The sequence below is a fragment of the Lactuca virosa genome, chromosome 3 (assembly GCF_052849685.1).
Source record: "Lactuca virosa cultivar CGN04683 chromosome 3, Lactuca_virosa_CGN04683_v6, whole genome shotgun sequence".
NCBI lineage: Eukaryota > Viridiplantae > Streptophyta > Magnoliopsida > Asterales > Asteraceae > Lactuca > Lactuca virosa.
Window position 1 is genome coordinate 272,024,451 of NC_136428.1, and position 27,311 is coordinate 272,051,761.

General features: G+C 33.8%; 2 protein-coding genes across 3 annotated transcripts; one reads left to right on the forward strand and one right to left on the reverse strand.

The window, feature by feature from the left end:
- The first annotated feature begins 7,785 nt into the window (after positions 1–7,785).
- LOC145167193 (ankyrin) lies at positions 7,786–13,443 on the forward strand. Its single transcript, XM_079086306.1, has 4 exons — positions 7,786–8,252; positions 9,763–10,041; positions 11,225–11,362; positions 11,823–13,443. The coding sequence occupies exons 1-4, from the start codon at positions 7,920–7,922 to the stop codon at positions 13,344–13,346; spliced, it is 2,274 nt and encodes a 757-aa protein (XP_078942432.1). The 5' UTR covers positions 7,786–7,919; the 3' UTR covers positions 13,347–13,443.
- An 857-nt stretch (positions 13,444–14,300) lies between these two features.
- LOC145167194 (uncharacterized) lies at positions 14,301–17,689 on the reverse strand. 2 transcript variants are annotated; one of them, XM_079086307.1, is made up of 5 exons: positions 17,481–17,689; positions 16,589–16,867; positions 15,844–15,987; positions 15,516–15,721; positions 14,301–14,622 (listed from the first exon to the last, which is right to left on the reverse strand). In XM_079086307.1, exons 2-5 carry the CDS (start codon positions 16,828–16,830, stop codon positions 14,459–14,461), a joined length of 756 nt encoding a protein of 251 aa, XP_078942433.1. In that variant the 5' UTR covers positions 16,831–16,867; positions 17,481–17,689; the 3' UTR covers positions 14,301–14,458. The 2 variants fall into 2 exon arrangements, with proteins under 2 accessions (XP_078942433.1, XP_078942434.1); XM_079086308.1 differs by lacking the exon at positions 17,481–17,689 and adding an exon at positions 17,117–17,334.
- Between the last annotated feature and the right edge of the window lie 9,622 nt (positions 17,690–27,311).

A 27,311-nucleotide genomic window follows, 5' to 3' on the forward strand; every position in this document is an offset into this window, starting at 1 on the left:
GATTATTCGTCATGATTTACTAAAAGTCTAGTAAATGTGGTTATGCTTACAAGATTAAGTGTAATTCTGAATCATTGAAAAGTTTCAATGAATGGCATAACGAATAAGAAGAATCAATTAGGCAGAAAGATAAAAGTTTCTCCAATTTGAAAAGATGGGAGAGTACTTTAGTATCATGTTTTATGATCGTCTCATTGATTATGAAACCATATCATAATTGATCCTCTAAGTAAATCTTAGTGCACTAGTATGGCTAAGAAGAGGAATCATGAATTGTTGAAGTGGTTAAATCAAAAGGAGAATCATACTTCGTTCCAAAATCAAGTCTTAGAATCTTACTACAAGATTGTGATATTGAGTGACACGCCTTCAGTAAGTTTAAAACACTCATCAAGTGTGGAGTAGCAAAGGTTTTCTTATTCCTGCACATTTGAAATTGGTAAGTTGTGATGTCTTGGATAAGACAAAGACCGACTAAGACCAATTTGTATGAAGTCTTTTCTTGATAAGAATCCGCACGAACTCTTGAGTATTTGTTTGTCAAGAAATTTTTCTTGACAAGGGAATCTTATATGTCAAGAGGTCAGTGGGAGTCTTAATGATCTTGAAAAGCTTCAAGAATTGATCAATCTCTAGTTGACATATTCTTGTTTTCTGTGCCATTCCAATTAAGTTAACTATGCATGTGAGTTCTATGAGTTCTCATTTGAATGCATAGAGGCAAAGCACCTTGATTAATGAAAGTTCATTGATCTGTATAGGTGAGTTGCTTAACAACTTGGAAGCAATGGTGGGCGCTAGTGCTGCCATGAGGCAAGAAATAAAGATTGAACAAGTTCCGTCCATATGAATTTGGATTTGTCACAAACCTTGTCTTATGATTATGGTTATGAAAAATTCACATGGATAGGAACACATACACCATAAAATCTAAGTGTCATAAGGTTTCTCTCCTTCATGAAAATGATTGTGAGGAAACGCTTGCACTAAGAGAGATTTTAAGGAGATAGCAATTATGATATTTGCGTTCTCAAATTCGATTATGATTACGGCATCCCTCTTCATAGTTCGAATTATGAAATTTGGAAATTAGTTTGAACATTTAATACTTATTGCTATAAGTTCTAAAATGGTTTAGACACACATATGAGCTATTTAAGGGAAAGTGTACGAGTTTGAGAAGCTTGGAGAAAGGTTTATCAAAGCATCTCGTATTAGAAATATGAACTTTGGCAAGAAAGTCAATAAGTATTGATTTCTAGAAGTCCAGCTAATTTCTAAATACATGTCAAAGCTAGTGGGAGCATAAGTGTTATGCTGGTAAGGACATAATTATCATGTTAGTGGAAGCATGATCATTATGTTGAAAGTTGGCAATATTAATTATAGAGAAACAAAAGGTTCAATTCGCAAAGTTGCGGAGGTTGAAAATGTTTTTTGCTATAATTAAGGGAGAGGAACTTATACTTAATTTCAAATCTAAAAGCTTAGATCGAGAAATTTTAATCAAATTTAGTCAAAGGACATATATGAATGGTATGTTGAAAAGATTCAACATAAGGAAATTCTATATATGGCAATATTATAGCGAGAGATTGGTAAAGTATCATGTCTTTATGTAAGACATTATGTATCGTATCCCATACGCTTCGGGTATAGGATCGATTGCATATGCTGTAATATTCGTCCGTTCTGATTTTCCGAATGAGCGTTGTTCAAAAGAAGTGGGCGAGTGTTTATGAGGATTGTGAGTATTTAGAATTAAAGGGGGTCCATAGGAAAACTTTAGACACAAATGCATGCGTTGAGGTCTTGGCATAATGGTTGAGTTTGAAATGGATTGCTTTATGTGATGTTAGTGATGAGAGTTTGAGTAAAAATAATTAGATTTGCTTGAGGGCAAGCAAAGAATAAGTGTGGGGTATTTTGATATTGACATATTTATACATGTTTTTAGGCAATATTTACTTATATTTTTATTAATATTTTGGTTATTTGCATTGAATAATGGTACTTATGAGGATAAATTGTTCTTTGCAGCCAAGTAGAAGCATTTTTGAGAAAAGGACTAAAAATGACAAAACATGGAACTTTGGAGGCTTGGAGAATAAAAGAAGAAAGAAGCTTAGCTAATCTGCTGACTTCACATCGTGAGGCTTATAGATTCACGACGTGAACACGAATCTTCCAGAAGATAGACATCGCGAAGAAGAGTCCTTAGCCAACACGGAAATCTACTATTCACGTCGTGAGACTTATCGATTCACGACGTGAGTTCGGAAAAATCAGAAACTATATATACTCTTGCTCATTACGACTTAAAGGACTTTTTGGCTGCTTTGAAGGTTCCTGGAGACGATTTTGAGAAGGAGAAAAGTTCTGGAATTGGCTATTAGCATCTAAGGAGAGGAGAAGTTCATATTAGTTTAAGAATTTGGTACACTTTAAACATGTCTTTGAATATGAGTTATTTGTGTTTGTTAGCTAGTATGTCCAGCTAAATCTAGCTACTTATGTTAGCTAGATGAAGTTGGAACTCATGGTGTAATACTTTAGCTTTGATTTACTTGTTGGTTAAGACTCGTGTTGGATTGATTGAACCTAGCATGTTTGATTTGGTATTTGATTGCTTTGATTTCTTATTCTGTGTAGTTGATGACCATTAATTTGCATGAATTAGAATACCTGGTAAATTAGTGAATATTAAATTATTAGAGCTAGGATCAAACCAATCTTAGTTAAGCAATTAATTATTGAATTAGGCTGTGCTAGAGAACTCAAACTATGAATATAATTGTGTTTTGTTAATCAATCTTACATAGCTCCAATCCATTAAATACTTGATTATGTGTTAATTTAAGTGTGAACATACTTTGATTTACATGAATTAATTAATGTTAGTAGATTTAGAACTAAATTGTTAATACTATCTTAATTGGTAACCAACAGTAATTGTCACAACTAATTTACAAACCATTGAGGGAAAGTGGATTCGAACTAACAGAAGTATTTTATTTACTGATTGAATTTGTGTTAAAGAATTAAGTTTATCTAAACTTGAAAAAGTAGATAAATCCCATTTCTTTGTTAGTAATTAGGTTAATTTAGTAGTAGATAGATTAATTAGTCAAAACCGTTCCCTGTGATCGACACCCGACTTACCCGACTATTCTATAATTTGACTAGGTACACTGCCTAGGTGCAATTTAGTTAGTTAAGTTAGTAAGGTTATAAATATAAAATTAGGTGTAGCTATTTGCACGCATCACCATACCTATTTTGGTATGTACTTGACCCGATTATGAGCATGGTCCTTTTTGGTTGCCTTCACCGTAGCAACTGATAGGATGAATTAAGGAGAAAGAGGATTAATTATGATTTATTAATATATTATATGAATAATATATTAAAAGAGAAATCATATTGTTTAATTAATATTGATCAAGAATTAATTTAGAATTAATTTTGTGGTCAAAAGAGATTAATTAAACTTAGGGGACTGGAATTGCAATTATAAGATAATTGGTTTTGGGCTATAGATCCCTTAGGAATAAGGTGGACGAATTCAAGGTGGAAGCCCACTTATAAATCGTCCAGGCCTTGATTCTGGAAGGATCTACAGGGCTGCTTGGTGGCTAAGCAATCCAATTAGGGTTTTGACTGAAACTTTAGCAACTCACCTATAAAAGGAACCCTAAGGCTCCCAAAATTCGGCCCTATGCTTCTCAAGAGTGCCTTGGACGAATTTTGTGTCTCCTCTCCCTCTCCTAAGTCATTTTGTTGCTTATGGTGTTTGTGACTCCATTAGAGGTGCAACACTTGGGGCACTAAGCTTTCAAGAGTCAAGGACTTTGTGGTTTGTGATTGTTATTGCTAAATAACAATCAAGGTAAGATCTAAACCCTAATTACATGTTAATTTCGATTATAGTATGCTAGATCTAGGGTTTATGAGCTTTGGATGATTATTGCATGTACAACTAGATAAACTAGATCCAAAGCTTTAGGGTTTGCATGTGCACCATAGGATTGATGTAATGCTCAAAACCCATCATTTATGATCCCTCGAACAGGTCTTGGAGAGTGTCCCAAATCTCTTTAGCACAACTTAATGTGCTCAAAGAGAGAAGGAGGAACACCAAACACCATCTCGTAAAATGCTACTTGATCTGCATGCAGTTTCTCGATGTCATCAACAGTGAGAGGTGTTGAACGCTGTTCTTCTTGGCTCATGAGAGTGGCAGCAACATCTCTCACAGTTTGTCTAACTGGAATATGTGGACCTTCTTTCACTGATCTCCATATTGCTTCACTTTTTTTCCTTACCAAGTACGAATCTTTCCATTCTGACTTTCTAGTGATCATACTCTTCAACAACTAGCAGTGGGGAACGAGAAGGGCAACCCACACTATTTTCTATTTGCATTGAATACATTTGTTGAGAATTAGGAAAAACCATTTAAGTTAAGATATTAGAGCAGAAGTGGTGTGTAGAAGAACTTTTATCCTGAACACAGAAATGACTGAAATACCAAGGTAATTTCAAATCAACTATAATTTGTTCTTATGGATTCAAAGGACAACCACTCAAGCTCTGATACCAATTGTGAGAACAAATAATCAATGCGCAAGGACAAGGTTTGAAAACTCAAACCTTGAGTTAATCTTTAAGATCAACCTCTGCTCTTAATTAAGGTTCCAGTCGAATCTGGTAATACCAGTTAAGACTTGAAGAAGATATTCTACAAAAGTATTCAAGATAATAAATGAAGAAAACTTAGAGTATAATCAATGCAAATGTATTTTAGGAACAATAAGAATGTTGTGAAAGAACTTTGCCTTGAAGGAAAAGTGAAAAAGACGTGAAGAGAATATTTGCTATTCTTGGTGTAAAACTTGAAATGTTCACATCTTCATTAATGGTGAAAACTTTCACTCCTTTAATAGTGAAGGAGGAACATAGTACAAACGAAAAAACATTCCTAGGACTGGATAATACTCGGTATTTGACAAATTAATATCCAAAAGATACATAAAGAAATGTCCTATGAACTGTTACATCACTAATAAAGACAGAATACATTAAATGCTAGAACAAACAGCTTATATCGGAATTGCCCTTCATCTCGGAATGATCTTCATCTCGGAACATCTACTCATCTCGGACTTAGCTGACTTCGGAACTTGAGTGATTGCTAGAGGTTCACTTTTCATGATTCAACAGACTTTAATTTAGGAATTTTGAAATTAGAAGGTTATTCCATTAATGAAATTGATATTTATTTACTATTATATTTATTGCAATTATTATATTTAAATATTATGTGAAATTTAATAATTTAATAAAAAAATGGAAAAAAAAAACTAGACAAAACTGCAAAAATGGTCCCTGCGGTATGCATTTTTTCCGAGGTTTAGTCCAAATCTCGACTTTTTTTGGCTTCGTGGTCCTTTTGGTTATGTTTGTATGTGAATTTAGTCCCTCCCCAAATTGAAATGACTAAATTACCCTTGTTATATTTATTTTTCATTTTTCATTTTTCTGTAAGTATTTTTATATATTAAATAAAGGTAGGGGCCTACATACCCTCATCCTACCCTCTCTCTCTCTCTCTCTCTCTCTCTTTCTCTCTCTCTCTCTCTCCCTCTCTCTTTTACTCTTCCCGATCAACACACACAAACACATATTAACTTGAAATACATAACCCAAATCTGTAATACCTTCAAGTGAATGTTTCTGAAAATCAAGAGAGTGTAAGTATAGGGAACTTGAGTAACTACAAATGGATTTGAGGATTTGAATATCGGACCTTCAAGAATACGAGATATAAAAATCCATTCTCACCTCACCCCTTCACCAATGGTTAGTCTGCTTTGAAAATCTTTATGGATGGAGAAGACGAACCTCCTGGAAACCCACCACCATCTTCTTCCTAATTCACCTGCACTCAATCCACATATACCTTTGATAGATAAAACACACATACATGGAGTCTAAGAGAGAAACGAGGAGATAACCTTTTATTTCAATTAAAAAAAGAACTTTTATATTCAATTGTATCAATGGTGGTGTATAAACCCAGTTAAAAAATGTTCAACTGCCATCGCTATTAATCCTCCTCTGTTACATTGACCTTGATACCTGAGTTTAAGAGAGAAATGAGGAGAGAATGAGAAAGTCGATAAGTGAGGACTGCCATTTTTTCGTCCGTTAGCTAGATCTCAATGTATCATTTCACCCTTTCCCATTTGTTTGCTGATTCATCTTGATTATCTTCAACCTCTAGATCGTTTGTGTTATGAACTAGTTCAACATATTCATGGCAAGGGGTATAATGATAACTTGATGGAGCTTCTTGAAGATTTGAGTCTCAATATCTCTAATTTAAACTTCGAACATATCTTCGTGATCCACTTCTGCTAGTTATTGTTGTGGGTTTTGGTTCTTCGAAGTTTATGTTTTTATCATTGTCTCTTTTGTGTCTCCCACCAGAACTTCCATTAGATTTGACTCCACTTTCTGAAGTTAAACTCATGTTCTTAACACTTCTTTTTTTAGAAATCAAGATTCACAACTGATTCTTTGAGATTTGGTTTGGAAAGTCGTCACTTTCATCACCGAATTTCTCTGGATATATACCAGATTCAATATGTTTATTGATTGTTGTAAGTTAACACACAAATAGAAAATTAAAATTGAAGAACACTTTAACCATATAAATAAACACAAGATCACACTACATATTGAAGGTATGTGTGTGTTCACTTTGTTCATCCGTGGAGAAGCTCTTGAAATCGATACTTTCCTACCCTAACAAAACCTAAAAATCAATTTACAGATTTGTGTTCACCGTGTTCATCTATGAACCCATATGTATTAAATTGATTTGTGTGTGTTTCCAGAAACTCATTCAAGAAATTGAAGATCTTCGTGTGTATGTGTGTGTCTGATGTTTTGGGGTTGCAGTCAGGTGGTTTGGTTGGAAAATATGAATTGGGGTGGCTTCGTACACACACACACACACAGAGAGAGAGAGAAAGAGAGAGACTTTTATTTTTCTTAATTAGTTAAATACATAAATAAGTATTAGATTTTAAAAAATGAAAGAAAAATAGAAAATAAATGTCCAGGAGTATTAAAGTCATTTCAGTTTACCGAGGGACCAAATCCGTAACGAAACTAGCTCAAAAGGATCATGAAGCCCAAAAAGTCGAAGTTTTGACTAAACCTCGGAAAAAATGCATACCATAGGGACCATTTTTGCAGTTTTGTCAAAAAAAAACTATAAAATGACATGTGACAAAAATTAATTTAAAATAACCACAAAATGACATGTGACAAAATAAATGAAAATACATGTGACAAAAAGATCTATATTTGTCAGAGCATATTACATTTATTGCAATTATTATATTTAAATATTATATGAATATTTAATAAAATAAAAAAAAACTATAAAATAACATGTGACAAGATGAATGAAAGTATAAAAAAAGATATTTATTTATTTATTAGAGTAGATTTTATGTACATTGTCTTTTTATTTTCAATCTTTTTAATATATATTTTACAAAATGAATATATGTTTATCAAAATCATAATTTTATCTAATCTTTTCCAACAAAAACGTGAATTCTAGTAATTTATATGATTTGTAAAATAATATGTTAATAGTAGCTCTTTAAATATGGTTTATCCCTAAAAAGGGCAAGCAGATTCTTAAAAGAGATAGTGACAAATGCTTTATAACCGTGGTTAAAGTTAATCGCACCTCCTCTCCCAAGACCTGCTCTGGCGCTCTCATTATTCAATTTTTCTAGAGAGAGAAAGAGAAACTACTCCCAATATAAATAAACCACTGACCACTGGAGAAAGTCAGTGTGTGTTTGTTTTTTTTGAGAGTTTTTGCTACGCAGGAGATGATGATGTTCGGTCATTCTGGCACCGGAGGAGGTTTCCTCCCCGCAAAACTACAGGTTTTTCCGGTGGACTACGAGGCCGACGTTTCGCAACGCCTCCTTGAAGCTTCATCCTGCAGCGATCTCAAATCGGCCTTTGACTGCATTGACGATCCCTACCTTGACGTCAACTTCGTCGGCGCTGTTTCCTTGAAGGTTCGTATGGCGGAGGTTCAATGTCGCGATGAATCGGAGAATGTGGTGCGATTTGAGTACCAGGAAGTCAAAACCGACGTTACTGCTTTGTTCGTCGCCGTTCATACCGGAAATGCGACACTCGTCAGAAAATTACTGGTATGAAATTTTGAATCTCTGTTTTATCTGGTGTGTTTGAATTGAGCTCCGGTATTTCAGGTTAAAAATCAGATCATTTCATTCAAACATTTCAAACTCCGCAATAAATGCTCTTGTATATTTAATTACGCTACCTGACTTTCTATTCGTTAATTTACATCTCACGACTTGCTTAATTCAGTACAATGCTATCGTATTAAACGATTTAGGGCTGGAATTTAAGTTCGAAACACATCAACTGTTTGCAGTTTGCATAACTTTTCGGGCTCAATGTCTGCAAAAAATTTCTACTATAGTTGATTTTCTGTGAAGTTCAAGCGAACATAGCGATAATAGCCTTGTATCAGTTCAAAATTTGCAAATAATAAGTAGAGATGAACTGTTTTTTACTTTTGACTCTCGTATAATCCATATAACTAGATCCTTCTTACTTGATTTGACCTTTATGCTTTGTTTTCTTACCAAATGTTCTTCTCATTTTTGCGATTTATAACTTCCAATCATGAATTCTCAACGAGATATTTATCCTAGTGCCAACCAAAACAGTTAGTGTAGAAATTGTATCGGCATGACATAAAATTCATAGTTTAAGCTTTGAAGTATTGGTATAAAGATGGTGAAGGTATATCCTTGAACATGAATCTACAGATTATTAGCTAAACACAAAGTCAAAAACCTATTCATCCTTCCATTAATCTTCTCCTTAGACCCTTAATCACCAAAAACATACATATTTATGGAATAAACTAGCTAGATTAAGAGCCTCATAAAATAAGATAAAACATGATGACTTGTACTGTATTTGATGTGTATTGGACTGAGACGAAGACAGATACATAACTTTTTGTCGCACTCGAAAAGATGGGACATAAAATATGAAAATAATGTAACAAAAAGACGTAAATACCCTCTTTCAGAAATATGATGCCAATGTTTTGTATGGTTATTGAGGACCCAATGAAAGAAAGTCTTAGATCTTGATGTAGTTCAAAGGTTAATGTTATAGCCTTATAGGTGGTCATTTGACTTCCTATATATTACATTAAATTATTATTTAAATTATCAATTAAGCAATACATCATAATATGATATAACACAGATCTCGCATCAAGTTTTCTTAAATAATTTCCATAACTCATACTTGATCCACCGCCCCCAATATTATATACAATTCACACGTGTACGGAAAAGATCTATCTTCTTCATGTAATTTTTCACCCTGAATTAATAAATGCATCCACATCAAACATTTGGACGTGCATGTATCTGATCACAAATCAGACCCTGAGACCCATTCCATGTCAACAAAACAACACCTTCCATATCCTCACTGAATCTCCCATACTATTTTGTCCATCTGTCATCTGCCACGTGTACCTGTCATAAACCATTTAAAGAAAGAAAGAATGAAAGAATACTATGCTTCAGCTTCCCAAGTGGGTTTATTTATTTATTTATTTTTTATTTGTGGGTTATGGGAAATGACAAGGGTGTTTTGGTAAAATGACAGAGTCGTGGGGCTGATGTGAATCAGAAACTGTTTAGAGGGTTTTCAATGACAGCGGCAGTGAGGGAGGGCCATGTTGAGATATTTGAGATGTTAATGAAAGCCGGTGCTTCTCAGCCGTGTTGTGAGGAGGCTCTGTTAGATGCCAGCTGTCATGGAAGAGGTGGAAAGTTTATTGAGTTGCTTATGGCGTCTGATTTTATTAGACCACATATTGCTGTTCATGCTCTTGTCACTGCATGTTGCAGGGGGTTTGTAGATGCTGTTGATGATCTCTTGAAGGTAAAAAAATACATCAGTAATTTCTAATAGAATTTAAGTTACATTTTTTTAAGGCCAAATTCCATAAAAATAACTGTACATTGGTTTATATTTTCGGATTATCTACCAAAGGAATGTAGTTTGAAACTTTGAATTAAAACACCACTAAATAAAACTTTGAATTCTATAAAAACTACTATAGTTTGAAATTTGATCGGTTTAACCACTTGGTAGAAAAAAAAATTATAATTTTAACCATCAACAGTTAAGATTTTTTTTTTTTTTTTTTTTAGTAAAAAGCATCTTTAACCAAAAAAATAATCTTTAAATTGTTTTCTAAAATTAATGAAAAAATTCATAGTGTTTTTTTTTTAAAAAAAAAAAAAAAAAAAAACTAACTTTTAGTAATTAAACCTAGAAAAAAAATTTGTTCAACCAAACTACTATGGTTTTTATGGAATTTGGGTTTTTTATAAGGTTAAACTACATAATTTCCTTTGGTTCGAGTCTAAAAAGAAATATTCTTTTTTTTTTCAATTTTTGGCAACTAATTGGAGGTTTCTTTGCAGATTTGGTGTTAAATTTTTAAAACTTTTTCCCCTGTTTTTATTATTATTATACCAATTATGATATCAATAACACTTATTAACAAAAAATACCAATAAGGGCAAAATGGTCATTTTCACAAATTCAACAGCTTTAGTATTATTATTAAAGTTGACGGTTTAGGACCAAAAGCAAAATAAAACTTTGAAATAGGGACCAAAATGAAAAAAAAAAATCCCGCTTTTGACCCAAATGAAAGAAAATCAGTAACTGAAATTCCACATTAACCGAATTTGCAGTTTTCTTTTCTTCAAGAGTAAATTACAATTTTAGTCCATGTGCTTTACACAAAACCACAAGTTCAGTCCACAATTTGAAACTGTCTCATTGTCATCCTTAAATTTGTGTTTTGCAAATTTGGTCCATGTGTTTTACTCAAAATCCCAAGTCCAGTCCAAATTTTGAAGTCATTTTATATGATCAGGAACCATGGCATTGGGTCAATTTCAAAATTTGGACTGAATTTGTTATTTAGGTAAAGCACAGGGACCATTATTGTAATTTACTCTTTCTTCAACTATGGAACGTGTATTTTACATAACGTTTAGTTTAAGTTGGGTTTAATCTTTAACATGATTGTAATTTGTAATAATGACAGTGTGGGGTAGATGTAAATGCGTCTGCTAGAGTACTTCTTTGCTCATCTAAGCCTTCTCTCCATACAAATATCAACTGTACAGCCCTTGTCGCAGCTGTTGTTAGTAGACAGATTGCTGTTGTTCGTCTCTTATTGCAGGTAAAATAAGATCTACTAAATACTATTTATATTTCTATCAGCTAAAAACATAAAAAATTATAATTTCTTTAACCGATTTCATTCCTTAAAAAACATTTTACAAACAAAATTCTATAATCCAATCTTGCATTAACTTCAATTTGGATTATTAGAAAAACGGTGTGGAAATTGGAATTGTACTCCAATTTTTGATACAAACCCCTTTGACACCATCTTTCAAAGATTTTGGGGCCCATTAGTATCTTTGTTACAATAACTTTCCAACAGCTGGATTTTTGTATCCATTGATGAATATACGACACTTGCATCATTATGGTTCACCAAATATCATCAGAAAATTCAGAAACTAAATTTGTCCACTACTTATTTGTTTTAATATATTATTTGCTATTTTAATTTATTTTGTCTTTTTCTGCCAAACACATCCACCTAACATATCACATTTTTTTTTCATGTGTAGGCTGGGGCCAATACCAATACCATGGTCCAACTAGGAGCATGGTCATGGGACATAACTTCAGGTGACGAATTTAAGGTCGGCGCCGGCTTAGCAGAACCGTATGATATCACTTGGTGTGCTGTCGAGTACTTCGAATCTAGTGGTACCATATTACAAATGTTACTCCAACACATATCTGTTGACACGTGTCACAATTCTAGAACCCTCCTCCACCACGCCATACTTTGTGGTAACACAGGAGCCGTCAAAACGTTAATAAACCTCGGGTCTGACGTGGAATCCCCTATCATAACCGCCAAACAAAACGAAACCCGACCCATTCACATGGTTACACGCCTCGGGTTTCCGTCAATCCTTCTAGAACTTATATCCTCTGGGTGCGATATCAATTCTAGAACCAAACACGACAATGAAACCGCTCAAATGATAGCCGCCAAATTCAAACAAGAAGAATGTCTCCGAGTTTTGACCAATGCCGGCGCTGATCTTGGTTTAGTCAACTCAGCGGGTCAATCGGCTGAGTCGATAGCTGAGTCAACTCGGTGGTCGTTTACCTTTCAAAAAACGGTTTTAGACGTTATAAGATCCGGAACATTACCTACATCAAGTAATCCAGCCGTCTTTTCGCCTCTAATGTTTGTCGCACATTCCGGAGACATACACGCATTAAAAGCGTTACTTGCACGACAAGAAACCAACCTCGACGAACAAGACAAGAACGGTTTTTCGGCGGTTATGGTAACCGCAAAACGAGGTTACCTCGAAGCCTTCCGGATCCTCGTATACGCCGGATGCGACGTGAAACTCACGAATAAATCCGGTGACACTGCGATTTCTTTATCGAAAAATCACAAAAATTACGATATGTTTGAAAAAGTAATGGTCGAATTTACCCTTGAGAAAGGTAACGAAAACGCAAGAGGGTTTTACCCTCTGCATTACGCTGCACGTCACGGTGACGTGCATGCGGTCAAACTGTTGGTCAACAGAGGGTACGATGTAAACATCCCTGATGGGGATGGTTACACCCCCCTCATGTTGTCGGCACGAGAAGGGAATGGACAGATGTGTCGATTCCTCATCTCGTGTGGGTCCCTTTGTGATTTCAAAAACTTGAAAGGAGAAACTGCGCTTTCTCTTGCGAGAAAGAATAAAAATGATGACGTGGAATCTGTGATACTAGATGAGCTGGCGAGGGTTTTAGTTGTTGGAGGTGGTGACGTGTTGAAATATACAAAAGGGGGTAGAGGGGTGGTGCATAGGAAGACGTTGAGGATGGTGATTGGTGAAGGGGTTTTGAGGTGGGGGAGTTCGAGGTGTAGGAATGTGATTTGTAGGGAAGTTGAGGTGGGGCCTAGTGGTAGTTTTGAGAAGTGTAGGAAGAAGAAGGGGGATGCTGACATGGCAGGGGTTTTTAGGGTGGTGACTATGAAGGGGAAAGAGGTGCATTTTGTTTGTGAGGGTGGGGTTGAAAGGGCTGAGTTGTGGGTGAGGGGGATAAGGCTTGTTAGAGGGAGGATTTAGGATTAAAGCTTTTGTATGTGTAGATATGGTAAAGTATGGAATACTTCGTCTTGAAGTATTATTTTTCATCAAATAAACATGATTTTCTTATCTTGCATATATGACTACATTTCTATTTATAATTAAAGCAACAAATGCAAAACTAAGAATAACAGCCGACTATTTTGCTTAAATCAAAACTTTTTGACAAAAATATTCAATATTGACGTTATTTTGATACTCCTCCTTCTAATGATATAATATATAAAAAGTAATATTTAAGTTTTATGTATTTCTAATAAACTAAGAAAACAAAGGATATTAAATGAAATGTGAAAAAATAATGTGAAGGGAGAACAAATTAAATTAAATATATGTTAATGGTGGACAAGTACAACCTTTGCAATCTACAATTGCATAAAATAATTGGATCACTTTAAACTTCATTTTTTTTGGACCCGTGATTTTCAGCATAATGGATGCTCTAATAAACAAATGTGAACTTTACTAACAACATTTAAGCCAAAAAAGAATTATCAATATGGCAAATATGTAGATTTTTGCTTTATGCATGCACAGGTCAAAATTGGTAAAACATTGGGAATCCCCTAAGGAAATGGATAACATTAAACCAAAACAGGAGAAATGAACAGATTGTAGTCCATTAAGTACACACAAAAATTGTCTTTTAGCTTGCATTATTCCTCAAATGACTTTTTTAACCTTTTTGTCAAAGTTCAATATGCAAAAACCGACAATTAAGGATGTTTGTCTCCATTTAAAAAAAAAAATTACCGAAAGGACAAGCTAATGTACAAAGCATATGATACAAAAAAAGATATGCATTATGAATGTTGGAGTTGATACTCTTATGTATATACACGTATATACAAAGAAGATATGCAATCAAACCGAAGGACATGAATCTCAAATGACCATATATACATGTGCAAACAAACTAAATTGCTAATAAACTTGAAAAAACACTTACAGAAACATGCATAAATTTTCGGATGGGAATTTTTTAATGTTGAAGTTGCACGAATCAAAAGAAAATAGAAGAAACAAGGAAACTGTCTTAAAAGGTTGTACCAACAAAATACCTATGATTTAACATAACGACAACCACAATGCTAATCACTCGATGATGACCCATCATCATCATTTTCATGCTGAGTCACCACTTTCTCTATAAACCTCCTCCTCACCCCTTCAAGAACAGCATCTCTAGAAGCTTCACCTTCACTCTGCCCATCGTTAAGAACAGGATCCGATTGACACAAAATCATAGCAACACCTAACACAACCCAAATCCATTAACAACAAAATGAAACAGAACAATAATGGCTTCTCAAAATATAACCGTATGAATCTGAGATCATAGTTATTGGTTCTAACATTCTTACTGTTAGGACAAACATGTAAGACCACTAGTTTTCAAAATATAAGTATATGAAGCTAATTCTTACTGGTAACACAAACAGGTAGGGTCCATTAATTTTCAAAATATAAGTGTATGAATTGAGACGTCATTTAAGTTAAGGATTCTGACATTCTTAACATTCTTACTGTTAGAACAAACATGTCAGGACCACTACTTTACAAATTATAATTGTATGAATCTGAAATTTAGGGGTTTTGACTTTCTTCTGTTAAGACGAACATGTGATGACCACTGGTTTTCAAAATAAAAGTGTATAAAGTTGAGAGCTCGTTTAAGTTTGATCATTCTAACATTCTTACTACTTTCTTACTTTTAGGAAAAACATGTAGGGACCACTAGTTTTCAAAAATGTAAGAATTTGAGACCTCATTCCAACATAGTTACTGTGCATTAATGCTTTATGATATTCTTACTGTTAGGACAAACATGTGGGGACCACTAATTTTCAAAAGTGTATGAATTTGAGACCTCCTTCCAACATTCTTACTGTATGTTAATGCCTTATGATATTTTTACTGTTAGGACAAACATGTGGGGACCACTAGTTTTCAAAAATGTATGAACTTGAGACCTCATTCCAACATACTTGTTGTACGTTAATGCTTTATGATATTCTTACTGTTAGGACAAGCATGTGGGGACCACTAGTTTTCAAAATATAAGTGTATGAATTTGAGACCTCCTTCTAACATTCTTACGGTTAGGACAAGCATGTGGGGACCACTAGTTTTCCAAAAGTTATATACCTTCCGGAGTGCATCTACGACCAAAAGTATGTAAACCCACGTAATTCGCCTTCACTGCGCTGTTATTATAGACCAGCAAAGTAGGAAGATTGCGATCGGGGTAATTAGGAATACAGTCAGTTGATATAATTTTAACAAATTTTGTGGCTGAATACATCGTTGCAAGTTCTTCAAGACATTGCATTAGTACTCCACATTCAGGATACCTATTTAAAAAAAAAAAAAAAATTAAGAATCATGTAATGCAAAAATTCATTTCTAATAATGAAAGATAAAAACAGGTAATAAATTGAATAGTAAATTAGTAAATTAGTAAAATAGTAATTACCCGTCTTTATATAAAAGAACCACTACCCATACATCAGATGGAGCTTGTGATACCTCACGTATAAAATCTGATCCAGAAATCGGTATGATTGATCCAAATTTTGCAACTTTTACAACTTGTTTCATCTCTGCTAACCTCTTTCTCCTTCAAGAACACCAATTAAATTATATGAACAAAGATTGTTCTTTTGGACTTTGGACTGAATGAAATGTCTGAATGAGAATATATGACCATTTTACCCTTCTGATTGGAAGGTCTAGAGAAAGTGCTATATGAATATAGGCTATTCTTGGAGTTAATGAGAATAAATGACTATTTTATCGTTCAGTTTAGAATGTCTAAAGGAAGTTTTACAAATATATAGGCTAACTTTTTACTAAATGTAAGTAAAAGACCATTTTACCCCTCCATTTAGAATGTCTAAAGGAAGTGTTATATGAATATAGGCTAATTTTTTTGACTGAATGAGAGTAAATGACCATAACGCTACATGAACATAGGCTATTTGAGGAACTAAATGGCCGGTCTGAATAGAGCAAATGGCCATTTTACCCTTCTGTTTAAAGGTAATGTAAATAATAAATTCTAAATCATCCTCAGCATAAGAAATGAACAAAAGCCACACTAGAAACCCCCTTAATAGTAATATTTTTACAAATCACAAGAATCTCACTTGGAAGTTTGATTAGAAAATCTAATGATCATAAATAAAATAAGAATTGTATTGAGTTTTACTATTAATTACCTGTATTCTTCAAGGAATCGATCATCATCAAGATCATCCTCTAGATCTTCAAGTTCTTCTTCTGTCTTGTTATCGATCCAATTTTTGTCTTTAGGTTTTGAATCTTCATCTTCTGCAGGAGTAAAAGGATCGGGTTTGAATGTAGGGGGTTTTGGAGGTAAATTTCCAAGCTTTCTTTGAATATCATCCCATTGTGTTGATGCTCCTTCAACATCTTTGTACACAAAGTGATAATCCGCCATTGTTGCTAACTATCAATCTTTCTCTTCTAATAACAACCTATTTTAGTTATCATCCATGCAAAAATTAACATTTATTACCTAAAACTAAATAAATCTATAAACAAGTTGTTATTTTGCCTAGAAAAAGGCAAGCAATTGCTACATAACAGCAATTTTTTGGACATAAAAGAAGTTACAAAGATCTAAGATTAGTTTGAACTCCGGAACCATTATATTGGAATCTACAAAAATCGAGAATGGAATTCCATCAAAACATGAAAGCAATCAGAGGGGTAAAAAGACATACATGTGGTTGGGTTAAGATTTATGAATTATGATCAGATCGGATATGGGTTTTGTTGCTCGAAACCTACGCTTGTTGAATGATAACGTTAACAAACCCTAACAATTGAATCCAGCCCAAAAGGAAAACTTTATTTCACATCGATTGCTAAAACCATCGAATCGAAAGAAAGAAAAAGAATAGCTTTATTTTCCATTGTGAACTACGATGATCAGAAACTAATAGCTGAAAATAAGGATGCACTTAAACTGTTCGATATAAAGCCTCATAGAAAGAAATCGATATACGCAGCTCAATACATACCCACATGAAAAAGAAAAAACATTCCATAGAGTCGTAGAGAGTAAGAGAGAGAGAGAGATTGTACCTGAGACAGAAGCCAAAAAGGAAGACTAATTAGAACGATTGAACAGTACTCCCTCTAGCCACGAGCGAGATAGACGACGACTTTGGAGTATATTTGCTTCAATCCACGTTAGAGAGAAGGGGCAGAAGCCATTAATGTCAGCGACAGTCTATAAACGGAGTTTTTTGGTTTTTAGAGGACACGGAAACGGGAGTATTGAAAACATTCGACTAAAAGTAAAACTGCAAAATTTGGTCCTTCCGATTATAGTTTCTAAAAAAATTTTGATTTGCATGGAAGATCTAAAATAATGAAATTTATTCATTTTGGTCCAGAAAAGGTTGAAAGGACAATTTTATCCCTTTTATTTTTCTTTTTTCATATTTTACATTTAATATATTTGTTTTAATACCTTTATAATTTAAAATTTAATAAAAAACAAAGTTGGGCCATGCAACCACTCATCTGTATTCTATCCTTTCTAGTTCCTTTCTTTCTCGTTCCAACCTCTCATATTTTATTCCATATCGAATTCGTCCCCTTGTTGCTCCCTCTTCACCGTCGAGTGCATCTTCTCCCTCCTCCTTCCTCATTCTTCCCTAATCTCTTCTCAACCAACCATAAATTTACAGTTAGTATATGTGAAATTGAAAAGATCAAGCAACGCTTCAACCATGGCCGACCATCAAGATCCAAATCCGATCAGCCATGGTCGACCATCACAACACGTATAGCCTCCATTGTTGCACCCTGGGATTAGTTGGACTTAGTTGCGGTGGGTAATCAGGCCTCTTGAGTGGGTGCAACAATAGATAAAGGTCAGAGCGATCCTGGTTTCCCAGAAACCTCTCCGACGAGAGGATGAGTGTTTGACAGATGAAGGTTTTTAGCTCAATAATAACAAGTGACGTGACTTGGAAATATATTTTTTAGTGTTGAGAGTTGCATACCATTGGATCTGCTCATATCTTCTCTTTATAAGCTTGTTGGCATCGATATCTGGTGGTACAAAAGAAGGAGGTACGCCTGAAAAGATATATTGTCAGAAAATAGGTGGGCCCTTCATGCTCGGATTTGGGGTCGGATTAGGCTGACGGGGCTTGGGTCCTAGTCTGAACTCGTCTTTGATCTTTTAACTTCGACCTGTTTTGAAGAGAGTTTGTCTTTATAATTAGTAGCAATCGATCCCTTAATCTCATATACGTCATCAAGCACCTTAGTTTTGGTTTAGTTGCAAACTAAATTAAAATTATACCCGCGTTCGACATGCTGCCTCTAGCCTTGTCCTTTAGGTCATCATTACTTTTGTCCCCGACATTTATAAGATGTCTCTTCTCTGACGATTCCCTTCCCAAGATTTTTCTTCAACTCCACTCTTCAGTCTTCACATAAAAGGGGCACCCTTTTCTCTTTACATTCTTTTACCCTTAAATAGGACCCTTGGGAGTCCTAATTTTCATCCAATAGATATACCAAAGGAATAGTTGAATTTCCTACTCCATCTCCTCTCTCCTCAAGTGTTCTAATTGCTAGGGTTTGGGTACAAACCATTAGAGGCATTCGACTTCTGGTGCTTACTTTCCAAGACATTTGAAGAAGGGAATTGACTTGATTATTTACTATAATAATCAAAAGGTATGTAAACCCTAATCCCTTGTAATTTTCTATTATTGTAGGGATTCCTTAGGGTTGTTGATGTTCATAGATTATTGTTATTAATAGAGAAAACTTAGATGCAAATAGGTTGCATGTGAACTTAAGAGTTAAGTTATTTCGCCTCATGCTTTGAATTATAACCTATAAAACCTATCAGTTGTACCAGAACCTTAGTTTTTTTATTTGATTGTGCATAATAATAAATAGATCAAAATTAAGGTTTATAAAATTAAACCCTAAAGGCCTTAAAATTTCACAAAAGGCTAGGGTTCTTGAAACCCTAGCCTCCACCCTTATTTTCGAAAATACCTAGGGTTCTGTTAGGGTTTTCTAGTTATCTTAATTATTATTTTAAAAGCCTTAAAATTTGAATAATTAAAATTGGATAACCCTAAACCCTAATTTCGAAAATTAGAAGGGTGTTGGATTAGGATTAAATTTGAATTATTTTATTAATTGTTTAATAGAAAATAATTATTTAATCCCCAAATGATTTAAATTAATATAAATAATTATTTAATTAAAATATAAATATTAAATCATAATTGGTTTAAATTTTAATTGATTAAAAGTTTAATTTAGATAATTAATATTTAAACCTTGTATTTTGAAAAGTTGAAAATACACCTTATATTATATATGATTAAATGTTATATATATATATATATATATATATATATATATATATATATATATATATATATATATATGTATGTATAAGACAAGTCAGTCAACCAATAGTAGGTCTCATACACGAAGTCATGCTATAAGGAGGGTATAAGGAAACTGATTAGTTTTACATGCACTAACGCAGATAAATCCTTAACACTTAATGGTACATCCAACCCAAGGATCTATGTGATAACACTATTGATGTAATACTTTATTGAACAACAAAAACCTATAAACCCTAGGTAATTTCAAATATAACAAAACAAAAGTAGGGTTTACATACCTTATAGTTATTGTAGTAAATAACTAATCAAAAACCTTCTTGAAAAACTCTTGGAAGCAAGAACCACAAGTGTCGTGCCTCTAACGGTTCACATCCAAACCCTAGCAACCAGGGAGCTTGAAGAGAGAGAGGAGAGAGGTGGAAATTTTAGATTTCTCTTCTAATCATAGAGTGGCCGAAATTTGCAAGTTATAGGGGTCTTTATAGAGTGCAGCTAGGAAGCCGTAGATAAGCCCAAACCCAATATAATAATATTATCTTGAATTAGGTACTTATCCAGCTTCCTAATTATCCACCAATGATAATTCTAGAAACTCTAAAGCCCTACAAAAACCGTCCAAGGCTTCTAGGAAAGTTCTAGAATGCCTCTTGCTCAACTATTGAACAATTACACTTCAACCCATGTACTTTTAATTAATTCCATTAATCCCAAAATTAATTCTAATTAATTTCTGATTAATTATTAATTAAACATTACTCTTTTTAATTAATATATTATTCTCATAATATATTAACAAATCATTTATTTTGATTTCTAATTAATTTATTAATAATATAATAAATTAATAAATCAATCTCTCTCTCTTTCTCTCTCTCTCTCTCTCTCTAAAAGGTATCCTATTCAATTGCTAAGTTTGAGGGCAACCCAAAAGGACTGTGCTACCATCAATTCAAGTTTATACCAATTATATTTATGGGCTTAGACACCAATCTAATAGTCTCCCACTAGGATAAGTTTGTAATTATAATTGCAAGTATAAACTCCAAGCTGATCAGCAAATTGTAGCTTCCAAAAGCCGCTGTCAAACTCTGACCCAGTCAGTTACGTGTCCTAAGATAAGTGATCAAATATTCCTGTGTTCTACAAGATATCGTACAAACATGAGACATGGATTATAATGAATCTCATTGTCCAAGTTTTATTTCCCAATTTATGATTTGTGATGACGACATAAGACTTCTAATCGAACACATCAATTTAGTCTTGGCTAGGCCTAGCACTTATAAGTCAACTCCAAATCACTGATGGGCCCAAACATACCGCTTTTCCCGTTAGGGAAAAAGGTACGAATAAACTTTGAATTATATGCTTGCACTATTTGCTCATCAAATCATGCACAACAATATGTTTTATAACATCAAGTTACTGATGCGTTTACATATTGTCAATGCACAACTGACTTGTAAACCACAACTCATATATCTCTATTTCAAGAATATAAGATATTATCGTCTCAAATTACTCGTGATAAAATCCATGAAGTCATTCTCTGAGCGTGGGTTTATCCAATACTTAAAATCTCCATTACTAAGTACTCATGAACATTGCAGCAAAACTATTGTTATGTCTAAAACTCTTTAGACAATCTACAATCCAGTTCATGACAACCTTAATTCACTACTTATGACCACCTGTAGAATTTCGAATAATCAAATTATTCAGGAAGTAAAGCATGCAAAGTGAAACACAATAATAACCTAACTAACTATGGTCTCAAAACTATTGAATATAAATAAAACTCTTATTATTTAATCACCATATTAATTAAGACTTTATTAATTGTATAATGTTTCGAATAATCAACTAAACACTTGAATTAAACATCAGTCATGCCATGTTATGAACATGCATACTATGTCTCTCTATGGTCATTCCTTTCTGAAGATCGATTGGACACTATTCCAATGATGCTCATTTCACAATTCCAAATTGTTTTCACTACTAAAATGTGTTAGAATTCCAAACCTTACATGCATTGTCCTTCTGTGATGTTGAGGCTTCAAAGTCACAGAGACTTAGCCAACGATATTACAAAATGTTCCATTGGAACTTTGTTACCAAAAACAATTCCATGGAAACGAAGTCTCAAATTCAAGGTACACTCCTTGAACACCTTTCTATCATTAAAGTTCCCAACTCACATGTAGATTTTAATAATTAACTCCCGCTATGGAAACACTTCCATATTACCATATGACCATCAATTCTGACCAAGAATCATCCCAATCTAAAACATGCACTATGGTCCTTCCAACCAATACCATACTTCCAACTGTCTACAAGCAACCAATCCTTTGGTATGACCTTAGAATGTTATTGCCAGTTGTTTAACAACTTTAGTCACACAAAGTTCTAATCCTTTTTCCCTTTTCAATGCTCAAGGCATTTGGAAAAATCAGAACAAGTGAATATTAGAACATATGTAATCGATCCTATATCTGAAGCATATGGGACTCGATTCATTATGTATCACATAGGGACCTTGTATCTCTGTTATGTCTCTTGCTATAATATTTCCAAATATTGTATTTCCTATGTTGAATCATTTCAACATCATATTCATACATGTTTAAGACTAAGTTCTATTAAACCCTTCAATCTAAACTTTTAGATTTGAAACGAAGTATGAGTGCCCTCTCCCTTAAGTCTATTATAGCAAAACAATTCCCAAACTTTGCAATTTGCAAATTGAAAACTTTGTTCCCTACGAATAGTATTGCCAACTTGCAATACTAAACATAACAATTATGATCCTACTAGCATAACAATTATGCCCCCACTAACTTTGACATGTACCCAGAAATCAACCGGACTTCTAGAAATCAACATTCTTGACTTTCTTACTAAAGTGCAGATTTCTGATATGTGATGCTTCGACAAGTCTCCAACTAGACTTCTTAAGCTTATACACCTTCATTTGATAGCATATGCGTGTGTTTAAACCCTTTCAAAACTTATAGCCATATGTCTTGAAAGTTCAAACAATTCATTGCCATTTCTCACAATTTGAAATATGAAAAGGGATGTCTTAATCATATTATAAATTTGAGAACGCAATTAACCAACCACTAATCATAATGACATTTATCATATCTTTAAAATCTACTAGCGAAAGTGTTTCCTCATAATTATTCTCAATGGTTAGAGCGAAACCTTTTGCCACCTAGATTTTAATGGTGTATACGTTTCCATCCATGTGAATCTTTCATTTCCAACCTACAATCATAAGACAAGGTTAGGGACAAAAACAAATTCAAATTTAGCTTTCCTTCATGGACTGAACTTCGTTATTCTAAATTTATTGCCCTCTGGTAGCACACGGACCTACCAGTGCTTCCGTGTTGTTAAGCAGCTCACCCATATTGATCAATGTACTTTCACTGACCAACATGCTTTGCTTTTGCAGTTAAATGAAAAACATAAAACTCATAAGCATTGTCAACTCTATTGGAAGGTGCACAGAAACAAGAATGTGTCAACTTAACACGATAGGTTATCAACCTTAGGTCGTGTGCTAGTGACATTTAAAAGGTTTATTGTCGGATGACTCTTGAAATTCTCAAAATCAATAAGACTTCCACTGACTTCTTGACATATAAGTTTCCCTCTTAAGGAACATTCATTGACGAGCTAAAATAAATATTCAAAAGTTAGTGTGGATTCCCGACAAGAAACACTTCATGGAATTGGTCTTAGTTCATCCTTTGTTTTAACCGAAACATCACAACTTCCAATTCCAAATGTGCTAGAGTAAGAAAGCATTATTACTCCACATTTCATGAGGTGTTATAAACCTGCTTGGTATGAAACAAGTTTTTAAGATACGATCTATAACAACTAGAGCATGGCTCTAAAACTTGATTGGAAATGAAGTATGATTCATTTCTTGATTCAACTATTTCAACAATATCTGATTCCTCTTCTTAGTCATACAATTGCACTAAGATGTTCTTCGAGGAGTCAATTGTGATATAGTTCCACAATCCTTAAGATGATCATAAAACATGATGCCAAAGTACTCTCATTTCCTTTCAGATTGGAGAAACTTTTATCTTTCTGCCTATCAGATTCTTCTTATTCGTTCTGCTACTCTTTGAATCTTTTCAAAGTATCATAATTATGCTTAATCTTATAAACACAACCATATTTACTGAAACATCAATAAATCATGACGAATAGAGTTATCATCCTTTGTGATGGATCTGAATAGTTCATATCAACATGTACTAGATTCATTAGTCCTTCACTTGACTCACATAAACAAGTGATCAATGAATTAGTCATAATCTTCCAACGATCAAGATTCTCATACATCACGCAATTCAATTTGCATGACTCCAAGTTTCTATCCAATTGAAACTTAGGTGATGAGAATTCTCTATCACTTAGGTAATTATGACATGACCACAAGAGATATAATAAGAATCAAATATCAATTAACATTGCTAAAAATAGAAATGTAACCAACACTTTCATAAATGCCATTGTAAGGAAATATAAAGTAAGCCAACTAGATAAACCAAAATTTCACTTTTATTGATAATAAATGAAAAATTGGAACTTGTCCTTACAATGCATAAAAATGAAAAGTATGTTTCTATACATATCCTAAGAGTAATAGAAATCTATTAAATTATCCTAACTCCTTATTAGCAGCTCCAAAATCCGATCATCGAACCATGTGACCGAAGTCCATTTCCTTGATTAGATTTAGCACACTCTTCTTAAGCTTCCTTCTTTCTCTTAGATCCTAGAATAACATCAAAATGTGATCATCATATTATGTATTACGAGTCTATGAATAGGAACTTGTTAAAATAATGGAGTTAGATAATGGATGTACCTGGAGTAGAGTCATATGACTTGACTTTACCATCTCTGAGATCTTTCAGGTAGTTTGGGTAGCTTTGCAACCAATGTCCCTTCAATTGGAAATAGAAACATATGTACTCTTTAGGGTTAACACATGGAACTATCTCAGAACTAGCCTTTCTCTTTACCATACGATCAAACTGTTTGATCTTGGCCGATCCCTTTCCATTGGGAAGAGAAATCTGTTTTGGATCACCATTGTCACCATTGTTAATGTCCATGGAAAATTTGGAATTAGACCCTTCAAGCACTTCTGTTTCAGATGTGCTCTTAAGAATTATCGCTTTAGAAACGATCAATATTTGGGTCAGATCAATAAGGGTCATGTCGATATTCTTCATACGAAAGTTCTTAATGAATTGACCATATGACTTAGGAAGCGAAAGAAGAACCAAATTAATGGCTTGCTCCCTTGGGAAAATGACACCCAATCTATCCAATTTGTCAATGTACAATTTCATTTCTATAACATGCGCACACACAAAATTTCCATCTTGATGTCTACATGCCAATAGGGCTTGAGTAGTTTCGTATTTCTCAACTTGAGGAAAACGCGACGTTGGGAGAGTCACTGGAGGTGGAGGTGGAAGGGTTGAAGAAGCATGACGTCCAGTTCCACCATTTCCCAAAGAAGGGAAGACACTTTCACCATGATCATAATGTGGAAGATCATCTTCAGAAGGAAGAGGATAACCATTTCCAAAAGTATAAGGAAGACCGTCGTTGTCTTGACTCGACATCTATAATGGGAGAAAAGAGAATTCAAGTTAGTTGATTTTAATCCTTAATTATCAACCCATAAATTTTAAATTAAGGCTAGGATCCATATTTTTTTTATTCGAACTTTGAAGAGGGATGCCATAATCAAATTTGAATCTATTTTAGGTAGGTAAGGCATTTACCAATTTCAATCTTATGAAACTATTAGATCTTTTGAGATTCATTGAATCTAATCAATAGCATGTTTAATCTCAGATTATGCTCTCACTTTTGTGACTGGGATGCCGATGATCACAAACGAGATGTGAATAACCATGCAAATTAGCTTGGCACTCTCGATGTCATTTATCATCTCGTTTTAATGTGTCGGTTAACCACACATGCTACATTAATCAACGATAACTTTTCGAGACACCCACTACCACTCTTTATTAGTCCCCCATTAGTGTGTCGATTAACCACACATGCTCCACTAATGACTTATAAAGTGTAATGTGTAATTTCATGGATAGCATACAAATTCACATCTTCCTAAAGTAACTAAGAGTGAGATTTTAAAATTAGTTTAGTTACTTTATATCATTATACTTATTAATGGAATTATGTCCTATCAAATCCGTTCGGCTAACGACCCTCCACCATAAAAGAGACCGGTGGGTAAGAATGGATACCTAACGACGGTCATTTTATAGGTTGCTTCCTTAAACTCTCCTTATAGTATGGCTTCGTGAATGAGACGTACTAGCGATTTGACTGAATTTTTTTATACATATAATATATATTAAACCTTTAATTATATATACATAGTATAAGGTGTATTTTAAAACATTTTAAAATTACAATGGTTTATTGTTTTAATAAATTGAACTTTTAATTTAATTAATTTTAAACCATTTATGGATTTATTAATTATCTTTTAATTAATCATTTAATTAAATTAATTATAAGTTCCATAAGGATAATTTTAATTATATAAATTTATCATTATCTTATCTATAATCATCTCCTAATATTTAGGGTTTTATTTAATTATCTAATATGACTAAAATTCGGATTATGGCAGATTATATCAAAGATAATTATCAAATAACAACCAAATAAATCAAATTAGGCAAGAAATCCGAAAATTTGGAATATAATGTGCCCACATCGTGAGCATGGATTGCTCACGTCGTGAGTACAGTCTGGCAGAAACAGATTTTCAAATTAACTTGTGCTCACGTCGTGAGATCTGATTTTTCAGAAAAATTCGATTTTGTTCAGGTTCAAGCAATATACATTCAATTTTTAGACAACTTACACTCTGATACCACTGATGAGTTTTACATCCACTAACGCGGATAAATCCTTAACACTTAAGGGTACATGCAACCTAAGGATCTATGTCATAACACTATTGATGTAATACTCTATTGAACAACAAAAACCTATAAACCCTAGGTAATTTCAAATATAACAAAACATAAGTACGGTTTACATAACGTATAGTTATTGTAGTAAATAACTAATCAAAAACCTTATTGAAAAACTCTTGGAAGCAAGCACCACAAGTGTCGTGCCTCTAATGGTTCACACCCAAACCCTACCAACCAAGGAGCTTGAAGAGAGATAGAGAGAGGAAAGCGGTGGAAATTTCGGATTTCTCTTCTAATCATAGAGCGGCCGAAATTTGCAAGGTATAGGGGTCTTTATATAGTGCAGCCAGGAAGCTCTAGATAAGCCCAAATCCAATATAATAATATTATCTTGAATTTGGTACTTATCCAGCTTCCTAATTATCCACCAAGGATAAATCTAGAAACCCTAAAGCCCTACAAAAATTGTCCAAGGCTTCTAGGAAGGTTCTGGAATGCCTCTTGCTCAACTA